Source organism: Chenopodium album, chromosome 16 (assembly GCF_948465745.1).
Source record: "Chenopodium album chromosome 16, dcCheAlbu1.1, whole genome shotgun sequence".
NCBI classification, from domain to species: Eukaryota; Viridiplantae; Streptophyta; class Magnoliopsida; order Caryophyllales; family Amaranthaceae; genus Chenopodium; species Chenopodium album.
Window position 1 is genome coordinate 42,437,172 of NC_137849.1, and position 24,028 is coordinate 42,461,199.

General features: G+C 33.8%; 2 protein-coding genes across 5 annotated transcripts; one reads left to right on the plus strand and one right to left on the minus strand.

The window, feature by feature from the left end:
• Window positions 1–606: 606 nt before the first annotated feature.
• Window positions 607–6,663, minus strand: LOC145585397 (uncharacterized). Of its 3 annotated transcripts, none has more exons than XM_081642099.1 (5): window positions 6,256–6,663; window positions 5,486–5,670; window positions 4,099–4,552; window positions 1,322–3,645; window positions 607–1,178 (listed from the first exon to the last, which is right to left on the minus strand). In XM_081642099.1, the coding sequence occupies exons 2-5, from the start codon at window positions 5,594–5,596 to the stop codon at window positions 777–779; spliced, it is 3,291 nt and encodes a 1,096-aa protein (XP_081498225.1). In that variant the 5' UTR covers window positions 5,597–5,670; window positions 6,256–6,663; the 3' UTR covers window positions 607–776. The 3 variants fall into 3 exon arrangements, with proteins under 3 accessions (XP_081498225.1, XP_081498227.1, XP_081498226.1); XM_081642101.1 differs by having other exon boundaries at window positions 4,099–4,549; window positions 6,256–6,662; XM_081642100.1 differs by lacking the exon at window positions 6,256–6,663 and having other exon boundaries at window positions 5,486–5,716.
• A 7,286-nt stretch (window positions 6,664–13,949) lies between these two features.
• Window positions 13,950–17,137, plus strand: LOC145586569 (photosystem II 22 kDa protein, chloroplastic-like). Of its 2 annotated transcripts, XM_081643435.1 has the most exons (4): window positions 13,989–14,384; window positions 14,471–14,584; window positions 16,036–16,279; window positions 16,712–17,137. In XM_081643435.1, the coding sequence occupies exons 1-4, from the start codon at window positions 14,166–14,168 to the stop codon at window positions 16,954–16,956; spliced, it is 822 nt and encodes a 273-aa protein (XP_081499561.1). In that variant the 5' UTR covers window positions 13,989–14,165; the 3' UTR covers window positions 16,957–17,137. The 2 variants fall into 2 exon arrangements, with proteins under 2 accessions (XP_081499562.1, XP_081499561.1); XM_081643436.1 differs by lacking the exons at window positions 16,036–16,279; window positions 16,712–17,137 and adding an exon at window positions 15,364–15,921 and having other exon boundaries at window positions 13,950–14,384.
• The last annotated feature ends 6,891 nt before the right edge of the window (window positions 17,138–24,028 follow it).

The following is a 24,028-nucleotide window of genomic DNA, read 5'->3' on the forward strand; positions in this document are numbered from 1 at the left end:
CTTCTACCTTTGAAACAAATAACGTGCCAAAGAAGATGAAGTTGAATGGATCAAAACTATCTATGGAGTACTATCTAGCATGCTTCCGATATTCTTTTAGCTGATGTTGGTGATCCTTTTATATCTACTTGCAAATGGACTTGAATCCTCCTGGGATTTACACAGTGGCTCGTAATACTTCTCGGATAAATAAGTATCATTTGAATGAAGCTTCCATGGCTCACCGTACCACTACCATGTTTTGCCATCATTGAAGCAGGCAGCGAAAACTCTGGTGTATACTTGCAGTGTTGATAATAACATCTTCAAATGTGAGAATCATCACACATCCTAAGGTTTACATGGTGGCTACTACATTACATCTTCCAAGACTTTATTAGCATATTGTAGATTTGTAGTGCTACAAAATGATCAGACAAGTCAAGCCTGTACAGAAAAAACTACGAACTATCTCTAGCTTGTATGATCAAATAAATATAAGCCGGTATAATTGATATTTGGTTTAACAATGATGATCATCTAAACCAATATTAGATAATACGACAAGTGGTGAGCAAGTGATTATATTGCCTGAAGAGGCTCATGGCACCAATGACCATAACAAAGGGTCATAATAGTATCAGAAAATCAATTGAATCATGTAAAATGCCTACCTTGATTCTAAAAACATACAGCACCCTCATTCAACTCTTCCTATCTGATAATATTTGCATACACTAGCACTACCTAATCTATCCGAGTATCATTCTAGATTTGTGCTATCAAAATTTGACTGACTAACTTCTGCTAAGAGAATAAAAATTAGCAAATCCGTTATCATTTTTCTCAGAACCAGGGTAGTTTAAGAAGAAAGCTGATGAAGTAGTTGATGATGATGAAGATGCTGGTGACCCTCTTGCATCTCTTCTATTATGAGTTGCAAAAGGACTCAAATCCTCCTGGGTATTACGCAATGGCTCATATTCCTTCTCCGTCAAATATGTATCATTTGAATGAAGTTTCCAAGGCTCACCAGTACTACGTTGAGCCATCAGTGGAGCAGGAGCTGAAAATCCTGGTATACTTGCAGTGTCAATAAGAAAATCTTCCAATGTTGCTAGAGATTTTAGCTGGCTTCCGAGAGATGCAATTGTCTGCTGGCAGTCAGCAAGCTTTCCAGCTGCAACAGCAAGATCTTCCTGCATTTGACATTTATATTAAGACCAACCCTTTTGACACTAAAAAAAAAATGCTACACAGAATCATATTATGGAAATAATTATTAGATGTAATGATAAAATAGAGACAATATGGAAGATGATTCATGCAAACTGTAATATACCTGCTTTATCTTCAACTCGTTATTAGAGTGCGCCCTTTGCTGAACATTAATCTCCTGTATTTTTTTCTGCAGCTCGTATTCCATTTCCTCATATTTGGTGGAAAGTTCTGCTACCAAAGCCTTTTCTTTCTGCACCTGCTCATTTAATAATTCAATCTGAGAGGACATTGTTTGGAGCTGTTCTTTCATGCCATCAAGTTCAGAATTTAGGGATTTCTTCTCTTCATTTGCTTGTTGCAGCTCTTTCTCGAGCTCGTTCTGCACCTGCTCATTTGATAATTCAATCTGAGAGGACATGGTCCGGAGCTCTTCTCTCATACCATCAAGTTCAGAATTCAGGGATTTTTTCTCTTCATTTGCCTGTTGTAGCTCCTTCTTGAGCTTATTCTTCTCCTGCCCATTCAATAATCCCTTCTGCACCTGCTCATGCAATGACTCAATCTGGGAGGACATTGTTTGGAGCTCTGCTCTCATATAATCAAGTTCAGAATTCAAGGATTTCTTCTCTTCATTTGCCTCTTGTAGCTCCTTCTCAAGCTGCACGTTCTCAGTCATTAAACCCGACTGTGCCTGCTCATTCAATAATTCAATCTGAGAAGACATTGTTTGGAGCTCTGCTCTCATACGGTCAAGTTCAGAATATAGGGATTTCTTCTCTTCATTTGCCTCTTGTAGCCCCTTCTCAAGCTCCATCTGCACATTCTCAGTCATTAATCCCTTCTGCGCCTGCTCATTCAATAATTCAATCTGGGAGGACATTGTTTGGAGCTCTGCTCTTATAAAATCAAGTTCTATATTCAGGGATATCTTCTCTTCATTTGCCTCTAGCAGCTCCTTCTCAAGCTCCATCTGCACATTCTCAGTCATTAATCCCTTCCGCGCCTGCTCATTCAATGATTCAATTTGAATAGACATTCTTTGGAGCTCCTCTCTCACACTGTCAAGTTCAGAATTTAACGATTTCTTCTCTTCATATGCCTCTTGCAGTTTCTTCTCAAGTTCTTTCAGCTTCTTTTCTGCCTGCTTCAGCTGAGCCTCTGACTTCTCCAAACTGTCTTGAGTTTGAGCTAAATCCGTTTCCTTCAGTTTGAGCTCATCACTAAACATTTCTTCTTGCTGAAATTCTAGTTCCTCTTCCTTCTTTCTCAGCTCATTCTCCAAATCCTTGCACCTTAAAGAAATTTGCTTCGATAATGCTTGTTCTTTTTCTATCTCAGCACGCAATGACTTTATCTGAGAGGACATCAAGTTAGCTTCTCGCTCAAATTGAATAAACAGTGCTTTATAAAACCGTTCCCCTTCATTTGCATCATGTAGCTGTCTATCCAGCTGTTCTAACTTCATCTGGGTTTCAATCAACTGTACTTGTGATTCCTCAAAACAACTTTGAGCTTGGGCCAAAGTTATAGCCAATTCAGCCTTTTCCGCTTCCACTTTACATATATTTTCTTCAAGTTCAGCTGTTCGACGAGCCATAGACTCAAACTCAATCCGTAAACTACTATCTTCCTTATGAGCTGACTTTTCAAGGGTCTCATCACAACCAACAGACTGAACCTGAGGCCCATTACTAGACAAGGAAGCAAGCCTCTCCATTTCAAGGAAATCATCCATCAGATTGATGTCTGTAGAAGGTGGATTCATGTTTCTGTCCACTTTCTCACTCGTGAATTGATCAAGTTCGGCAATTAAGGCTGAAGCCCAAGAGCCATTCATCTTACGCCCATCACACTCTGAAGCACTTAGTTGCTCAGCACCATCTGACTGGCTGTCGGTCGGTGATTCAGCACAGGAAGCGACAGCAGTGCTTGACTTGCGCTCATTGCTTATTGATGTTACTCTAGAAAGCGATTTTAGCTTTCGACACTCAGCCTCTAGCCTGGCTAACTTTTTTATGTTCTCTAAATGCTGCTTGCTAGCTGTTTCTGCAGCTTTTGTGCTCAAATCCCTTTCAATGGTCCTCACCTCCAGTTCCTCTGATAGCGATTGAAGCTCCTGTCTAAGTACAACATTTTCTTCCTCTAAAAAGTCAGTTCTATGTTGTAACTCGAGATCATTCATTCTGGAAGTTTCTAGCAGGGCCTGAAGCTCAACAAGCTGGTCTTCCAGCCTGGTCTTGGCAAGTTCCAATTCACTTGTTCTCTCAGTTACAGCTTGATTTATTTTCTTTTCTTGCTCATCCCTTGCAAGTCTAAGCTGCCTAACACATTCTTTCAGAGCTTCATCGAGTTGGCTTACTCGGTCTTCCAGGGATGACTTTTTCTGCGCTACAGCTTCAAGTTGTTGTTTCAAGCTATCAGCTTCTTTTTCAGCCTTTTCCCACCCTAAGATTCAGAAGTCAGTACACTAGTGTAGTAATTATAGTATGCAGTAATATTAACTCTGGGAAATGGTTTTATCCCCTCTTAATAAAGGATGAATGATTCATTTATAAGAAAAAGAAATGCTTGCATAAAGATATATGCGTCATAGAAAGTTAAGGATTCAGGCTTGTAGCAACTAAGAAGGCTGCAGGAAGCTCGCCGGAGTTGATGCATCCAATCGGAGTTGATGCATCCAATTATCACAACATGCATTGAGAAAACCAACTTAAGGAAGAATTTCAAGGGCAAGCTATCAAATCTCAAGGAAAAATGATCTGAGATAGAGCTTTTAAGGGTGGTCTAAAAGTGTGTTATATTCCAAGTATAGAAGGTTCAAGAAAATATCATCAGATAACAAATGGTAACTGTATAAAAGAAGAGCTTATAAGCTTCTTAAACAAGTTCCGCAATTACCTGCAACAGCTTCCTCAGCAACTTTTGAATGTTGTTTAACTAATTGATCTTTGTGACTGACATTCACAAGAGCAGCAGAGAGTTTTTCTGTCAGAAGCTTGAAACTCTCTTTATCTTCTAAACAACCATTACTCGATAGATGCCCAAATTTCACTCCTTGGGAGTCCTCAACGGAAACAGAAGGCACATTTTCATTTGAAAGACTATCTTTTGATACGTCCTCCACACAACCATCTGGTGCTAGTGGTTGAGTATCTCCATTCGTAGATATTACAGATGCATATTCCTCTGATAACCTATCATTTGGCCTATCTTCTTCTATGGCATCTGATAGTTTATGAGTCAAGCTTTTCTCCCTCTCATCGTTTACTTCTCTGTTGATTATACTTTCTGTAGCTTTAGAGTTAACTTCTGGTGACTGGGAATTATTTGGAGATCCTTTTATAGGCTCCTGCTTCAGTCACACAAAACATGGATGTATTAGCTGCCAAAGCACCAGGGACAAGAGCAGGCAGAATTACCGATGCATTAGGGTGAAATCCTTATAAACTTATAGTGGATGAATGATACGACATTGGTAAGTACATGATTAGAGAAAGAATAAGAATAGAGATGATGTTGTTAAAGTGTCTATATCCTTTTCGATGTGAGCTATAGTCTTCGAAAACATCAAATAAATGGGCTTATCACCCAAATGTCAGTAACTTAATGCTGCATAGTTCCTCATCTACTAACAACAGCCTACATGTATTGATAAATGATTCTGCAAGTTTTCCTCAACCAGAGAAATAAAATGGCCTTTTAATAGGTTTGATATTGCAATGATCAGTCAAATAAGAAATTTAATGTTAAGGTCCAACATATGAGAGTAAATAAATTACTGGAGTAACTACATTAAATTTGCAGTATGAAGTTTAAATTGAAGTCCTGAGCAATGTTACTCAGACTCGGATAGAAGTAATGAACATAACCATCTTATGAGAAGTTTCCATGATTTTGGTCCAAAACAAAGTGCCTATAGTGTCATTACTGTCATACCATGTCTGAATACCCGGTATCAAAAAGAACAGTTCGAGTAACACAAGCCCTTGTGTTTCAAAGATTTTAAACAAAGGACACAAAAGTTTCATTAAACTACATAACATAGATCCGAATATTGATCCATTAGAGTTAAATCACCTCAAGATGATGCAATTACAAGATAGCCTAACATAACACCGCCTTCAACGAAAAAATGCAGAAACAAATTGATTGCAGTCACTCAACAGAAAGATGAAATTCATATTAACACATATCAATCTGTAATTTACTAAATATACATAAAAATGCAAGATTAAGCAACTCCAAATTACATGAATTAATTTTAAAATATGCAAGAATAACAAACCTGATCCTCCAAAATTTTGTCAGAATGAGAAGACATTGAACCTGAACTTTCAGTCTCACCAGCAATCTTCTCAGAAGACTTTTTCCCCCACAACCATTTTCTGTTTACCATTTCAATTTCTCTGAAAATTAGTCTCAGGGTAACACACCATGAACTTCATTTGCACTTAATTTCAGTTCATTCACCTGCAAAACTTTGTAAAAAAGTCAAATTTTCCACAAATTGACATATTTTGTACATCAATAAACAGCTCCATTTCTCAAAATGTTGTAAAATTTTCAAATTTATCTCATATTCATCCCAAGATTGGATTTTTTTTTTTTCAATACATTAAAATTACAGATACAAGAAGGGATTAAAAAAAATCAATTTTTAAGTGAAAGAAAATAAATTACCTACTAATTTAGGATATCATGTAACACCCATAATTTAAACCATAAAATTAGCAATACCCATCAACTTAAACACAGAAAAAACTTGCTAAATCCCTAAAAAATTAAATTTTTTATGCTAATAACAGCAATAAAACAGTGTTTTAAATTTATGAAACTGGGAAATACAGTGACAAAAAATAATTAATAACCCGTTTTGTAGTTGTTAATGTGAATAAAAACCTTTTATTTGGATAAAGAATCAAACCCAGAAAACTTTTGTAAAGAATAAAATAAAAACTGAGCTTAATCTTATTTTAAGAACAGCTTTATTTCAGATTAACAAACTTAAAAAAAACAGTTAGAAAGAAACAAGAAGAGCAAGACCCAAATGAATACCTTTGACCAGGAGACCAGCTATTGGACCAACCTGAGAGCTGAAGCACTTGTTGAAACCAAGATTTTTTTTTAATAAATGTCTTTAATCTTCTTTGTAGAATGTCATCTACTTAGAATAAATTGCTTAATAATAATAAACCAGTAAAAGTTCAAGTAATACTCGACTCGTGTTTTTTTAGTTGTTACACTTCAAATAATTCGTTTTACTTGTAATATCTTTCGTTGTTTCGAGTACAAGTAAAAAGTTTAAATTTTGAAAATACTTAGAAAGTTAGAACTCCAAAACAAAAACAAATTTTATCTCACATTGGAATACAAAATTTGATCTTGCAAAATAAAAAATGGGACAATTTTTTTTCTACTGTTAATTTAATTTCAATAACTGGTGATACTATTTTTGTAGGGAATTTGAAAATAGGTAAAGAAAAGAAAAGTGGGGAAATCAGCGGAAGCAGAGCATGTGAGGGAAAGGTGATGTTGAAGTAAGTGGAATGAGGAGAGAGAGAGAGAGAGAGAGAGAGAGTGAGAGAGGAGCAGAAAACGAGGGCAATAATAATTTCTTTTGCAGCTTTTCTATTTTCAATTATTTTTTGTTTTATTTTCTGTGTATATATAAATGAGAATTGATCTAAACGAAGCTTCTATTTATTCCCGCCTATGCGTAATGTTTATGGGACTTGCAAACTGCAAAGTGTAATTTTTAACCTATGTATGTAACCTACTAACCAGTAAATGTTATGGTATGGTCTTGTTTAGTTCACCTTATTTTTACTTATTACCGTCATTTTATATTATTTACAATAATGTGACATAAAGTAGAGAGGAAAAATATCTAATCATTACAAATAATATGAAACGGAGGTAATATTTTAGAAAAAATAAGTTCAGATCAGAAAAAATAAGTTCAAATCACATCATCGTTTTATGTGTATTTTTTATCACTAAATATCTTTAATTTTGTAATGAAAAAAGTTATGAAAATCACATATTAATAAAATTCATATTATTACAAATCTAATAAGACCTTACTTGATACATTTTTTCCGTATAGATTATCGTATATTTAAGGCCAAAGTTTAGTCAAGTTTGACATTCAAATTAGATCAGATCTAATCAGATACGCAAAAATTAGATGAATCAAACAAACCCTAACTTTGTAAGTTTGTAACTTCAGTAACGCCATCGTCACCATGTTTGTTCACCTAATCTAATCAGACAAATTTAACCTTATTTATTCGTTGTTCGTTTATTCACAATATATATCAAATGATTTTATAAAATTTGTATTTATATGAACTATTTATATGAGAACATGAAATTTTCATACTATGTACTATTTAATGGAATATAAAGATCTTTTATGATGAGTAAATGCAAATTAAAAGATAGGATCTGATTTGATATATTCGTATAAACTAAAATAATTTGAACAAAACATAGCCAAAATTTAATACTCCCTTCATTTCAATATGATAGTCCTATATGGAATCAATCACATAAAATAAGAAAAGGAGAATATTTAGAATCTAACATTAAAGTTAAAAAACAATTCATAAATAATTTTGTCTTATTTAAATTTTTTTTGATTTTTTTTTAGGAAACCGTCAACCATAATTGCATAATTTAAGGGAATAATTTCTTTACTTAGAGTTATGTCATCAATTTACAATCAATTAATTTAAACAATCAGAATTTAATATGTATAAAATGGGAAATAAAAACTAAGTAAAAAGTGGAATACATATTTAATATAGGTAGATTTTTTTAAAACGCCCAAAATAGTATATGAGACTAACATATTAAAACTGAGGGAATATGACAATTTAACCAATTGAAAGGATAGTTTTTAAACCCAAATGAAAACATTGTTTTGATTAGTTATTAACTTTTAAGTACCTAAATTATTGAAGTAATATCCAACACCTAAAGTTTTCAAACATGTTTTTAAACAAATAAAAAGTCTTTAGCCAAAAAAAAAAAAAAAAAAAAAAAAAAAAAAAAAAAAAAACCAAAAAACAAAAAAAGTCAACAACCAATTGTAAAACAAGACATGTATTTCACCCGCTCCATTCCTTTTTATTTACTCGTATTTCATTTTTTTTACATAGTTCTCATGCACATATTTAAGATAAGGCAAAAGCTAACGTAAGTCCCTCAAGCTTTGGATAAGCTAGCTAAAAGTAGAAAAATTAAATTAAAATTAACATTAATTATACTGATCAACGTGTGATTTTGTCATGCTTTCCCAAATTAATAACATTTTAGATATTGTAATATTTTAAATGTTTATCCAACGCTCCGGCGACGTTCGTTAGCAAGATCAGATAAAAGATAAATTATAAAATAATATGACCCACAATTTTTTGTTTTTTATTTCACACGTTTTTTAACTATTTTTTGCCAAGCACCATGGGGTTAGTTAGTTAGTGTTATAGGTTATACTTAGTAATAAAGGGTTACTCTATGAGTGTTTTTTGAGTTACTTTATTATTTTAGAGTTTCTCATAAGTATAATAAATGATTATCATGTCAATATTATAGGAATTACTCAGAAAACGCGCTAAGGCCCTATTCTGATTTACTGAACTGAATTGATTGGAGCTGAAATGAATTGAATATTTTATGAGAGAAGGAAATTAAAAACTAAACTGAATTGATTGAAACTAAACTGAGCTAAACTAAAGATAAGATGAAGAATTGAAGAGAACATACCCTAATATACTTTTTACTTCCCGTAGGTCATGTGTAAATGGACAATTACCTTTTATATTGGGCCTCCATAGAGTAAAAGATCTACTTGCTTGTAGCACGGCATGCACAGGGCCTTCAAATTTTCACGGACATGGCTACTGTTAAACGATTGTCTATATACATGTGACTTAAACGGTGGTAGTCTTAGTCAATGATTTGATTTGCCTCAATGTTGGCAGTTGGCCCTTATACCATAACCCCATCCCTTTTGAAAATCTAATATGGAGTGATTTTATGGCCTCATTTTATAGACCTTATTTAAATACTTTATTTATTTCATAATAATTGATGTGGTCAAACTTAATATATTTGTATTAATTTGACCATAAATATATATACTCCGTATAATTATATGTTAGTAAAAAATATTAAAAAGTTGATAGTTTAAAGGAAATTTTGTATTTTACCACTCACAAATAACTCGCTTGTTATATTACCAGCCAAAATTTTTTATTTTAAAGTACCATCCAAAAAGACAAAAAAAATTTACCAAATCGTTAAATTAATGTTTTTTAAAAAATAAAAAATTGACTTTAGTACTAAAAAATTTGATATAAAACTAGAGAATTAGAGAGTTTTTAACCGTAAAAGGAATATATTCACGAGTTATATACGTTTTTTTAAAAAGTACTATTATTTTAAGAAAAAAATAATTTTAATTTATCCCACGTATAGGCATATAAATGCATAATTTATATTTATTTGGCTAATCTTTGTATAATAAATAAATAAATAATAAAAAAAATAAAAATAATTAGTGCTTATACTAATATTTGCTTAAAACTTAAAATGAAATGATTAATTAATTTTTACAAGTTAGATGAAACGAACATAATATCAGTTCAATAAAGATATAGTAGGAGTACTTCTTTTCAACCCTTATGCATTAAGTTGACTAGTTACAAGAGATCTATTTAGAATCTTTAATTTTTTTTTATTACGAGTAATTATTATTCTGTCACATACCAACCATTGACACATCTAATTCATAAAATCCTATGTATCAAATAAGTTTTTTAAAAAATGATCGAAAATCTCTATATATTCTATTTTTGTAACAAATTTATATTTAGATAGTCAATTCAAATATCTTATTAGTGAATAAGTAAACATCAATATAATATTAATATATATTTTAGGAAAAATTAGAATAAATAATCCCAACTTTCATCAATTTTGGTAGAATAATCCCAACTTTTATTTTTTCTGGAATAATCTGAACTTTAGGGGGTCTTCTTTTTCTTCAATCCCAAATACCGATTATCGGTTGAATGGGTTTCTTGTATTTTTTTTTAAGTGACACGTGTCACGCGTTAAATGGTTAAAAAAATATAAGAACAAACAAAGTTAAATAATAAATAAAATAAAATAAAATAAAATAAACAGCCAAACCCCAAATTCGGCCACCCACAGCCTTATCTCTGGCGGCTGCTGCTACTCCCCTTCCCCTGCGCCGGTTTGCCCCCTCCCCCCAATGCCGGTTTCCCCTACTCCCCCAACGCCGGTGATGCGACCCACCTTCCTCCCCTCCTTTTCTGCCGCCACCACCACTCGAAACTCATTTACCAGCCACCACCACCACCACCACCACTCGAAACACCCTCGAAACCCCTCCCTCACACCCGAAAACCCCTAAACACCCTTCCCCCACCATCAAAAACCTAAGTCGCTAGGGTTTTCAACGGTGAGAAAGTGGTTGTTGGGGGTTTTTGGGAGTGAGCGAGGGGTTTCGAGGGTGTTTCGAATGAAACAGGATGGGATTGGGAGTGGAGGTGGGTCGAAACACCGGCACAGAGGGTTTGGGGGGAAAGCGGCGCACTGTTTGGGCAGGGGGAAGGAGGGGTTGGCGCGACTAGCGGTGGCAGGTGGTGGGGGTTTTGGTGGCGGGAAAGGGATTAAGGGTTTTCTGGTTTTTTTTTTAAAAAAAACAATTAATTTTTTTTGACCAATTTCAGTTTGACATGTGGCGCATAACCTATTAGGTCGTTGACTTTTGTTGACCGGTTTGAGATTGAAGAAAAAGAAGACCCTCTAAAGTTCAAATTATTCCAGAATAATCTAAAGTTGGGATTATTCTACTAAAATTGACGAAAGTTGAGATTATTTTTTCTAATTTTTCCAATATTTTATTAGTGAATAAGTAAACATCAACATTTTGAATATTACTTAGATAGGAATAAGAATGAATAATAATAATATTATTTGTTCGGGTTACTTAAGTACTTAACCATAGTTGAAAGTTGAGTTCTAATGAAGGTTGTAAACTTGTAACTTCTCCATATATATATAAAAATTGAAATAAATTTACAAATAAGAAGGGCCATAAGATTAAAAGTGAAGCTCATAAAGTTATCTTTCATCCCTCATGAGAAATTATATGGGGTTTATTCTACTAATATTATTAGTTGATTTTGTAAAATCCTATTAAATTTGTAGACATATCTCAACTAACTATGATAATAATATTATGATTCCTTTATATAGTGGGAAAAAACAGTCATTATGTCACATTATGTTGGTTGTTAGAGATATAATGAAAAACTTTTATGTTTGTAATGCTAACACTTGAGATAATTTCCTATATAATCTTCCAAGGCCTTGTTTTTTTAGCTTCTGGGCAGAGCAGGAGTCAGTAGAGCAGAGCAGAGTAAATTAAGTATTATTTTTAAGCAGAGCAGAGCAGATTGATGCAGAGCAGGACTCAACAGAGTAGAGCAGCTCTAAAGAACGGGGCCCAACCGCTCAAGTGTAAACCCGTCATCACCCTTTTATTACTTGAATTGTATCCAAAATACAAAATTGATTGGTGCGTATTATATATATATATATATATATATATATATATATATATATATATATATATATATATATATATATATATATATATATATATATATATATATATATATATATATATATATATGAGAGTTTTTTTCGAGTTTTTAGAGAGGCACGTAGGATTTAATTTTTTCAACGCGCCATGTAAGATAATAAATTTTAGTGGTAGCCAATTAAATACGAGATTATAATTTAAATGACACGTAAGCAAAATTGGTGAATGAGATTTCCCATTTTAAATTAATTAAATATAAAATATTATCTTTTGATATCAGGAATTTTATCTAAAATATATAACAAATTTTAGCACATAAATGTATATATAAAAAAATTATTTAAAAAAGGGAAAATTCAAACAAATGGGTTTCATCTAGTATATGTTATTAGCACCTTTGTAAGTATTCGAATTCATATATTAGCTCCTTTAGTGGAGATATTATAGTGTACGTATTACTTTATCTGTTTTTAACTAACACATTTCTTTAGTCATGTTTATTAATATACAAATTAAACCATTAATATCTTTAATTGCTGATAAGCAAAAGAGCAAAACACAAATTCCTATATGTAGCTGGCCACACCGTGTAGCCAGCCACTATAGGGGTTATTTCGCTAGTGTAATGGGGGTTACTTGGTCAGTGTTAAAAGGTTACTTCATCATTGTTATATAGTTACTCGGTCGGTATTATAGGGGTTACTTAATCAATATTATAGGGGTTACATTAAGTGGCCACATAATGTGGTTGGCCGCACACAAGACGGGCCGTAAGCAAAATTATAAAAAGTTGATATTTTGAAATATACATTGTGATGAATATAACAAGATCTCTAATGATTATTTTTATTACGTATAGATCACAAACATGATCAAATGAATGTATGTGAATAGTGCTAAAGTCAAAACGTGTCAATCAAAAAAGCGAAGGAAGTATAACCTTTATAAAATACCTCATGAGTCAACCCGACCCGGCTAAGCAGGCTAGACATTTTTAGAGTGTAGGAAAAGGTAATAAGGGAAATTAATCCTCTAAATTATTATTACGAATAGGAATTGAATATCTAATCTCATGATTGGAAGATCACCTCTTTTTCACTAGACCATTTAGCTTGGTAATGTATACAAATTGATCGAATTCATCAATACAGAAAATGAGGTGACTAAGAAAAGTCTAGACCCATTTTTATTAGTGGTCAATTTTCAACCACAAGGTAATATAGGCTCTTCCTCTTTGTATTCGGTTTGTCTTAAGACTAATAGACCAAGTCATGCATGCCTTATGAGTTATGACCAAATAATAAAACAAATAAACAAGCAATCATTTTGTCATGGTGTTATAAGGAGCAAGGGGAGTAGGGGACCTTAGCAAATGTCACTAAACTAGCAAATTAAATGCAACTTGGGTACTTTTGTCATTTCATATTCTTTGTCAAATTTATTCTATAGCTCTACGTGTTCTTGTTTAAGATGCATCTATCTTTTTCCTCCCTATGTGTGGTTCACATCGAAATCAAGATTTTCTACTTCAATTTGTGCCTTTGGAGTTCAATAATTTTTGAATGGGACCTAAACACCTAATTCATGTACTCTGTTTTTTTAGACAATTGTTACCTTTTGTATATATTGTAATTTTGATCCCTAATACTTCTTATTATTACACGTACTACATAGTTTACGATAATATATGAGTAAACGACAAATGTAAAAAAAATGTTTAAATTTAATCTACATAACTACATTGCATTAACTTTTACGAGTTCCTTAATATATAAAATGAACTAAAATAGAAGCCTAGAAGGGTATTTAGTGAACTTTAAATTAATATTACGTATAAATGGATTTATATATTTTTAGAAAACAAACTCATTTTAGAAATATTTTCAAAATTATTATAAAGATCCACTACTAAGATTTCATAAGATAATTAATCCCATATGATCCCCATGAACTTGGAATATGCTCAATTTTTATTTTATTTTTTTCAAAAAAGCAAAATTCAAAAAAAATAATAAATAAAAAGCTCAAAAAATACTTGCAAATCAAACATGGTTCACAAAAGAAAGAACCACTAAAATGCACATATTGAAAAACCAAAGGTAACGTGGTCACTCTATAAACCTATCAACACTCTCAAAAATCCTATCCACATCTCTTTTTATCACCCTTTATTTTCCTCCACTTAATAAAAACATTACACATTATATGATCATTTAACAAACTTTCAACATTGTAGTAAAATAGATCAAAAGCAAGAAGAAGAGAGAATTATATAAATTGAATCTAAGAAATATTAAAACTAATTAGATTTAATATATAATTAAGTATGGCTCAAGCAATGTTGCTTATGCCTAATGTTTCTACTAACACAGTTGATTTGAAGAGAAATTCATTGCTTAAACTTCAAATTGAAAAGATTAAGCCTAAATCTTCTTCTTCTCATCTTTTCTTTTCTCCTCTTCCTTCACTTTCTTCTTCTTCTTCTTCAAATGTTTTAAAGACTTTTGCTCTTTTTAAGTCCAAGGCCAAAGCTCCTGCTAAGAAGGTACATTTATTTATTTTTGTAATAATTTATTTGATAATTATGTATTATTGAGCTTAATTATTTGTTATTAATGTTATGTTAATTAGGTGGAGAAGCCAAAGCTAAAAGTTGAAGATGGTTTGTTTGGAACTTCTGGAGGAATTGGGTTTACTAAGGAAAATGAACTCTTTGTTGGTCGTGTTGCTATGATTGGATTTGCTGTAAGTTAATTAAACACTTGAATCTTTACATTTTATAGTTGATTACATGATTTTACACAAATTTTTGTCATATACTCATATGTATGTGTACATAATACTAGTATGATCTTTTGGATACTTAAATTTTATGGATAACCAAGATCGTGCAATGTTTCTGATCTTGAATATTTACGAGTGCAGATAAGATTTGAGTACATTTGGATTTAGTTGTCTCTTTACTAATTTATATTTTAGTGTTAGTTTGATAAATCCTTAAGATCAAACCATTGGAGGGTAAATTTTGGATTGATAAGAAAAATAAAGGGGGTTGTTTGAGTGAAATTCCTTATATTTGTTTGGGGTCTAATATTATACTTGTATTATTGTATTAGATTTTAATGAGCATAGCTTGTAAATAAACTCTCTAGCAACGTTACTTAAGCAGCACTATGTTTGTACTAGTAAAATAGCTAGATTTGTAACTTTTTTATTTTTTTATTTTTAATTACAACTTTTACCCATATAGGACTAATAATCTCAACTCAAGAAATTAATCCGAGCTTTAAATAATTGTCAGATTTAAAAAAAAAAGTTTTAGATAATTAACGAGTTTTAAAAAAATCATTAATATTTTATATCAACTCGTCATTTAACTGATATTGATTATACTTCAGTGGACAATGCAAAAGAAATCAAATCCCCTAACCTTGGTAAATCAAGTTTGAGTAAATTAGAGAAAATAAAATGTCAACCAAAATTTTTTTCCATATCATATTTCTTACACTAAAATCTTTAATAAGGACACAAGCAAAGAAGAAGCATCCAAGCTTTTGAAGCACTTGGTACCACCCCTCATGGCTATACTAGTAGCCTTATATCCTATCTCCTACACCCCAGCCTCGCTTGCCATCGATACAGCCAGAGGGGCAGCCTTGTTTCGAAGATCCTGCATCGGGTGCCACGACGCAGGAGGGAACCTAATCCAGCCAGGAGCAACCTTGTTTACCAAGGATCTTCAAAGGAATGGTGTTGAAAGTGAGGATGAATTGTATAGTATTACTTACAATGGGAAAGGAAGAATGCCTGGATTTGGACTAAACTGCATGCCCAGAGGACAATGCACCTTTGGGCCGCGATTACAAGATGAAGAAATAAGGCTTTTGGCCCAGTTTGTCAAGTTACAGGCCGATAAGGGCTGGCCCAATATTGATATTTATAATGACTAGTTGTTTATGTATTTTTTTGGGATTTTAATCAATTTTATAACACATTTTTATTTTAATCTATGCACATTGTACTTTGAAACAAAATTTGACTTGTTCGAGGTTTAAAACCAAGCAAGATTTTAACTTTTTAAACGCGGCATGATTATAAACTTTAATTTGATTGGTGACTTGTGATTTTTTGAAATGTAATGTTTGAAATGGAATGACAAATGATCAACTTGTATGTATTTTGTAACAAACTTTCAGGCATCATTGTTGGGAGAAGGTATAACCGGAAAGGGTATTTTGGCTCAACTTAACCTAGAAACCGGAATTCCCATCTATGAAGCCGAGCCTCTTTTGCTCTTCTTCATTCTGTTTACCTTGCTTGGAGCAATTGGAGCCCTAGGAGACAGGGGAAGGTTCGTGGATGACCCTCCCACCGGACTTGAGAAGGCGGTCATCCCACCTGGAAAGAATGTTAGGTCAGCTTTGGGTCTTAAGGAAGGAGGTAAAATACTTGACCTAAAATCTTAATATTGAATGTCATTGTGTGTTTTGTATGTGTTATATTATACCTCACATATATGAAAAAATGATAATAAAATTAAATAAAATAGTTTATCTTTCGTTATATTATTTCTTAATTACATTGTACAATCATTAAAATAAACTATGATTGAAGGTTAAATTCATCCAAGAAAATGATTATAGGCATGATAAGACTCATTAACTACACAAAGTAGGAAAGCACATGTTTGAGGCACAAAATTCACTAGTTGATGATTTAGTGTTATACTTTTGAAGATGTTTCCTAACTTTAAAATAAGGCAAAATCTAGTACTTCCTATTGCCATTGGGACAGTCGTACTCAAAACTTGCTTCTCTAATAACGTGTTCCTATTAATTAAATGTTCTAACAATCAAGTTTGTGTAATTGAAGGTCCTCTATTTGGATTCACAAAGTCAAATGAGCTATTTGTGGGAAGATTGGCACAATTAGGATTTGCATTCTCCTTAATAGGAGAAATCATAACAGGAAAAGGAGCCCTTGCACAACTCAACATTGAGACCGGAGTTCCTATCAATGAAATCGAGCCATTGGTTTTGTTAAACGTCGTCTTCTTCTTCATCGCCGCCATTAACCCTGGAACCGGTAAATTCATCACCGATGAGGAAGAGGACTAGGCTTATATTAGCTTAGTACATCATCTCCTCTTAAGTTAGTATAATTTTTGGTGATCTAGCTCCTTTAAGTTCATGTACAAGTGCAATACTTTTTAGTAGGAAGTATGTATGTATTCATAATAACCATGAAATTATGAATGGTTAATCTTGAAACAAGTATTACATTGAGATTGTTTTTGCATATGCTTTTTTTAATTTCTAGAAATTAAACGGAAGACTAAAATTTATGGTGGTTATACACGTTATAAATAATGTTTAACACACTATATAAGCGTTTAGATTTCACACATTAAAGACATGACTCTATATGTTTGACTTAGATATTTACTTCGAAGAATTGAAGTATTAGTTCTTAGGGTCTGTTCTCTTACGTTGAAATTCAATTCAATTCAGTTCAGCTCAGTTCAGTTCAGTTCAACTCCTAATTTTCTTCTCTTATAAAATATTCATTTCAGTTCAGCTCAATTCAGCTCAGTTCAGTTCAGTTCAGCTCAGTTTAGTCAATGAGAACAAGCCCTAAATGTAAATGCATGAGTTTATTAGAATTGTCTGAAATACTCCCTCAGTCCCTTAATACAATGTCTCTTTTGAGCATCTATTCCTCACATAATAAAGAGAAAGAGGCATTGTATTAAGGGACGGATGGAGTACTACGTATAATATTTTAGTGTTCAAGTATTACATTGTTAGGGGCTAATTAAGCGATGATTAAATTTGTTTTCTTCACCATATTTCCACTTGTAATAAAATTAAACTATGAGATTTTGGTAACTAGTTAAGATTGAGGGTTTGAGTATGATAGGTCCCATGTTTAAACTCTCTACTTTCATTTGCAACTAGCACTATATACATGCAATTCTTACAATATTATTTATTACAATATTATGTCACACATATATAGGGGTAAAAATAAAGATTAAATTTTATATGAAAATAATATATTAATTCGCAAATATGAAAGTATAAAGGTAGACAATTGGGTTTAGTACTGACTAACAAAGTAAACAATTTAGATAGTATGATAGAATTTAGAGAATTTAGAGTATAGAAGAATTGGAATTGTATTTCTTGATCGTATTATTTCACCAACATCAATACTTATATAAGAGTTCTCCTTGAGCAACAAGGAAACCAAAGCTTATCTAACTTAGGAAATTAAGTATCTTTTCCTAAGATAAACTACTAGAAAATATATCTTGCATAATCATAATATTTTGTAAAGATATTATCATATCTTTCCTAATACCCCCCCTCAAGTTGGAGCACTTGGATTAAAAATGCCCAACTTGCTTAGAAGATATTCAAATTGTGTCCTACCCAAAGCCTTTGTAAATATGTCGGCCAATTGCTCATTTGTACGCACATGAGTAGTAGTAATTAGTCCCTCTTGAATAGCATCACGAACAAAGTGACAATCCACTTCAATATGTTTAGTGCGTTCATGAAACACGGGATTTTGGGCAATATGGATAGCCGCTTGACTATCACAAAAAATAGAAATAGCTCGATGATGATGGACACCTAAACTTAGGAGCAATCCTTTTAACCATTTCATTTCACAAGTGATTCCATACATCGACCTATACTCAGCTTCGGCAGAAGAGGTAGCAACCGTGTCTTGCTTCTTTGTCTTCCACGCTATTGGTGACCTTCCCAGGAAAACCAGCCACCCTGAAAGGGAACGCCGAGTGAGGGGGCATGCTGCCCAGTCGGAGTCACACCACCCTTGCAATGTGAGCTCGCTATCCGACCTTAGTAGAATTCCTTGACTTGGAGTGCACTTGAGGTAACGCACCACTCTCATTGCAGCCTCCCAATGCTCTTGCTTTGGTGCCTTCATAAATTGCGATAAAACATGCACGGAGTAAGTTAAGTCGGGGCGAGTTACTCCTAAATAAACCAACCTGCCAACCAGACGCCTATATGCAGCAGGGTCTGTGAGAAGAGGCCCAGTGGCTCGGGCTAATTTGTGGTTTTGTTCCATTAGGGTATGCGCAGGCTTCGACCCCATTAAACCCGTTTCCGAAATTATGTCTAGAGCATACTTACGTTGACTTAGGAACAGCCCCTTAGTACTCCTCGCCACTTCAATACCGAGAAAATATTTGAGTACTCCCAAGTCCTTCATATGGAAGCAAGAACTTAAATAATGCTTGAACAATTTTATAGCATTTGAATTATTTCCGGCCACAATTAAATCATCAACGTAAACAAGAACGTTGAGTTGGATGGACCCCTTGGTAAATGTAAAAAGAGAATAATCCGGATAAGATTGCACAAAACCATAATTTTTCAAGGCAGTCGTGAGCTTGGCAAACCAACACCTAGGAGCTTGTTTAAGACCATATAAAGATTTTCGAAGGCAGCAAACAAGACCCGGCTCATCTGAAGTAAAACCCGGAGGAAGTTTCATATACACCTCCTCATGTAAATCACCATGGAGAAAGACATTGTGCACATCCATTTGATGTAACTCCCAATTTTTCGAAGCGGCTATAGCAAGAAAGGCTCGAACTGTTGTCATCTTGACCACCGGGGCAAAAGTTTCATCATAATCAATGCCTTCGGTTTGATGATTACCAAAAACAACCAATCTAGCTTTTAAACGCTCAATGCTACCATCAGATTTGTACTTAATTTTGTACAACCATTGGCTACCAAGGGCCTTTTTCCCGGGAGGTAATTTCTCCAAGGTCCACGTGCCGTTCTTTTCAAGAGCACTCATCTCCTCTTTCATGGCTATCTTCCAATCATCATCTTGCATTGCCTCCTTGAAGGAACGAGGCTCTCGTCCTGCTGTTATAGCTGCAACAAAGTTTCGATGTTTTGCAGAAAACTTATCACAACTAACATAATGTGCTATAGGATATGGCATACCTGAGGAAGGTGAAACAACTGGAGCAGGTGAAGGAGATGGACTATTTCGAGTAACTTGAGTGTGAGTCACAAAATCCTTGTATTTGCTGTTGGCGTATTTTTCTCGACAACCACGCCCCATAGTCTCAGGTGCCGTGGCTGCTGTATTCGGTTCTGCTTGGATGGTGGCCTCGGCAACTGGCTGCAATGTGGGCACGTTGTCCACACGTGGCACATTATCGAGGGCATTATAGCCTTCCCCAAGAGTGTACAATAAATCCAAGTCTTCATCCACAACAACATTTAAATCCGTACTAGGAGTGGAAGTATCAATATTCGTACTTTCGGCATCTAAATAGGGATAAACATCCTCAAAAAATCGTACATCCCTTGATACAAAATATTCCTTTTTATCTAAGTCATACAAATACCATCCTTTTTTTCCAAAAGGATAACCAACAAAGACACACTTGCGACTACGACTTGCAAATTTATCACCCTTTGACTTTTGATTATGAGCAAAACATAATGACCCAAAAACACGCAACTCACTAAGCAATGGTGGAGTACCAAATAATACTTCATAAGGGGTTTTATTGTTAAGGAGAACAGATGGTGTTCTATTAATTAGATGGGCTGCTGCAAGGGCACATTCTCCCCAAAAATAAATTGGTAACCCCCCCTGAAATCGAAGGGCACGAGCAACATTAAGAATGTGTTGGTGTTTTCTCTCTACCCTCCCGTTTTGTTGAGGAGTTCCCACACAAGATGTTTGAAAAAGAATGCCTTGAGCCTCAAAATAATTTTTCAAACAAAAAAATTCAGTACCATTATCACTTCGTACTATTTTTATTTTCTGGGAAAACTGTCTGTCAATCATGGCTATAAAGGACATAAACATCTTAAACACCTCTGTTTTATTAATCAACAAATATATCCAAACAGCACGAGAATAATCATCAACTAAAGTCAAAAAATAATGAGCCCCACAAGAAGAGGGTTCATTGTATGGTCCCCATAAATCACAATAAACTATTTCAAAAATACGAGAAGCTTTATTTTCACTTAAAGGAAATTTGTCTCTAGTGTGTTTTGAACGATGACACACTTCACAATCTTTATTTAAATGACCCCTAGAGTTGCTAAGAAAAGGAAGGAGTTTTACAACTTTTTCGGAAGGATGTCCCAAACGCCTATGCCAAAGCTTCAATATGGAAGAGTCTTCAATAGAAACGGCCGCTATGGATGCCTCCTCTCGAAAATAGTATAGTCCATCCCGTAGATCACCCGTGCCAATCACCTCCCTCGTGCATTGGTCCTGTATAGTACATGTAATAGAGTTAGTTATGACTTCACAAGAGCTAGTAGAGCACAATTGTGAAACTGAAATTAAGTTGCAATTTAATTTAGGTACAAAGAGAACATTATGAAGGGTAATTTTGTCGGTTAATTTGACAACCCCCTCCTTTGTAGCAACAACGCTTTGACCATCCGGAAGGCCAACATTACAAGGGGATACATCCCGAATATTCACCAAGGAGGAAATATTTCCGGTTACATGATGGGAACAACCCGTGTCAATTATCCACTTACCATTAACACAATTGGGTGGAGATTGAGAATTACCCATCACAGCCATAAGCGCCTGCCACTGCTCGGCAGAGAGAGGAGGAATTTGGGCAGCGGCAGCAGGGGAGTAGCCGGCAGCAGCTAGGTTAGGTGGGGCAGCCGTGGGGGGGGGGGTTGCATTAGCCTTGTGTTGAGTGCCCTGCCCACGACCAGAGGAAGCCCCATTGCCACGTCCCATTGGACGTTTATTGGGCTCTTTCGAACCATACTTTTCTGTGTACCATTCGGGGACGCCATGCTTCTCAAAACAGGTAGTTTCATCATGACCCTTCTGCTTGCAATAAGTGCATATAAGAGCAGCCTTCTCAGCACGCGAAAGCCGAGGCTTTGTCTTGCTGTCCATCCGAACCGCAAAGCCAACAACTTCAGGAGCTTCTTCCTTGTGGCTTGCGATCCCTCTAACGCGTTCCTCTTGAGCAATAGTTTGGTAGGCTCGATTCAAGGAAGGTAAGGGGTCTTGTGAGAGAAGAGTGGAGCGTAGTGCAGCATAAAAATCAGAGTTTAGCCCAAGTAAAAACTGCTGCAATCGATCACCATCACGCCTTGCAGCATGCTGTTTCCCAACATCACACGTACACTTGCCGCACTTGCAACCTATTAATGGCTCGTGTTTGTCTAGCTCATCCCATAAGACCGACAATTTGCTGTAATAAACCGCAACTGACATTGATTTGGGCTGCTCACATCGATTAATTTCTGATTTTAATTGTTGAATACGAGGGCCATTCACAAGGCCAAATCGTTCTTGCAAATCGTCCCATAGCTTTTTAGCATTGTCATAGTACGAGAGCATAGAACGAACCTCTGGGTCAATAGTGTTCATAAGCCACGATACGAGCATACATTGTATCGTGACCCAATCATCCTTAGTGCAAGGGGGAGCATAGCTCGTTATGGTGCCATCGAGAAAGCCAAATTTTCGCCTCGATGACAATGCTATAAAAATTGCGTGTGACCATTCATTGTAATTATCAAGTTTAAGTCTTTGAGAGGTTATGAAGTCACCTGGACGATCTTGAGGTCCAAGGTAATATGGAGAATTGGGCTCGATTTTTGGTGGTGTTGGTGGAGGTGGTGGGGTGTCGCCCATGGTGGATTAAAATCCAAAAAAAAAAAAAAAAAAAAAAAAAAATATTTAAGATCGTTTATTGAAGCAACCTTAGCTCCGATACCATGATAGAATTTAGAGTATAGAAGAATTGGAATTGTATTTCTTGATCGTATTATTTCACCAACATCAATACTTATATAAGAGTTCTCCTTGAGCAACAAGAAAACCAAAGCTTATCTAACTTAGGAAATTAAGTATCTTTTCCTAAGATAAACTACTAGAAAATATATCTTGCATAATCATAATATTTTGTAAAGATATTATCATATCTTTCCTAATATAGTATGACTTGTATGAGTTTAATTGATAGTATTTCATTGCTTACATATATTATCATAAACTAGCCTTTTGGCCCGTTCAATGCACGGGTTCTTATCTAGGTTATTTTATGTGTAGGTATGTTTTTCAATAGTTGAAACTTTTGATATGAAATACGAAGTAATTGTTTCATTGTTAAAATTTAAAAGGAAAAAAAGAATGAGGATAAAACTGTGGAAAAAGATAAAGGAATTTATTAGATACATATATATACATGAAGATTTTAGGATATGAAATGACATATTGGTTTAAGTTATATTTTAAGTCTATTAGTTGAAAAGACAATTTTTATATAATTCAATTCATATGTTTATGTGATGTATATTAATTGGTTCAACTTTATTTTATTATGATGGAAATGAAACACTTCATTTTCTTAATTGAATTTGCAAGTTATAGAATGTATAAAGACTTAAACAAAAAGATCAAAATGGGTGACATGTGTCATGTGTGGTAGTGAGTGACTTGTAATGACATGTGTCATATGAAAAATTATGGTTTGTGTTTTTAAATACTAAGTATAGATAGATAGATATAGATTTTTAAATACTAAGTATAGATTAGATATAGATTAAGTTGATTATTTATGAAAGATGATTTTGCATTGATGAAAAATTTAGAATTATGTACCCCTCTATTCTTGAATAATTGACAAGGTCAAATTTGACACACATGTCAATGCAATAATTGACCTTCGGTACATATGATTTTTTTTTTTTTGAAAGATCGGTACATATGATTAAATATAAGTAAAACATATATATATAAAAAAATAATAATAAAAAAAAACCTTGATAGTAGTATGAATCTTTATATTAACGCTTATTAAATACTTCGTACTACTAATATATTTCATAATAAAATTAGTTTTTTTATGTGTTAAAAAAAAAAAAAACTATAGTTAAAGTTAATATATGAATAGTGAAAAAGTCAGATGTATCAATTATTTAGAAAAGGAGTGAGTATTGAACTATTGATTGATTGTATAGACACAAAACAAATAATGTAATCTATTTATTTTGCACTTAATTCAAAAAATTGATTTTTATTTTATGTACTTAGATTCTTTGATGATTGATTAATCTTTCCTTTTTATTTGTTTGTTGATAAATCTTTCCTTTTTATTTGCGGATTAATTGATCTTTTCTTTTTTTGCTG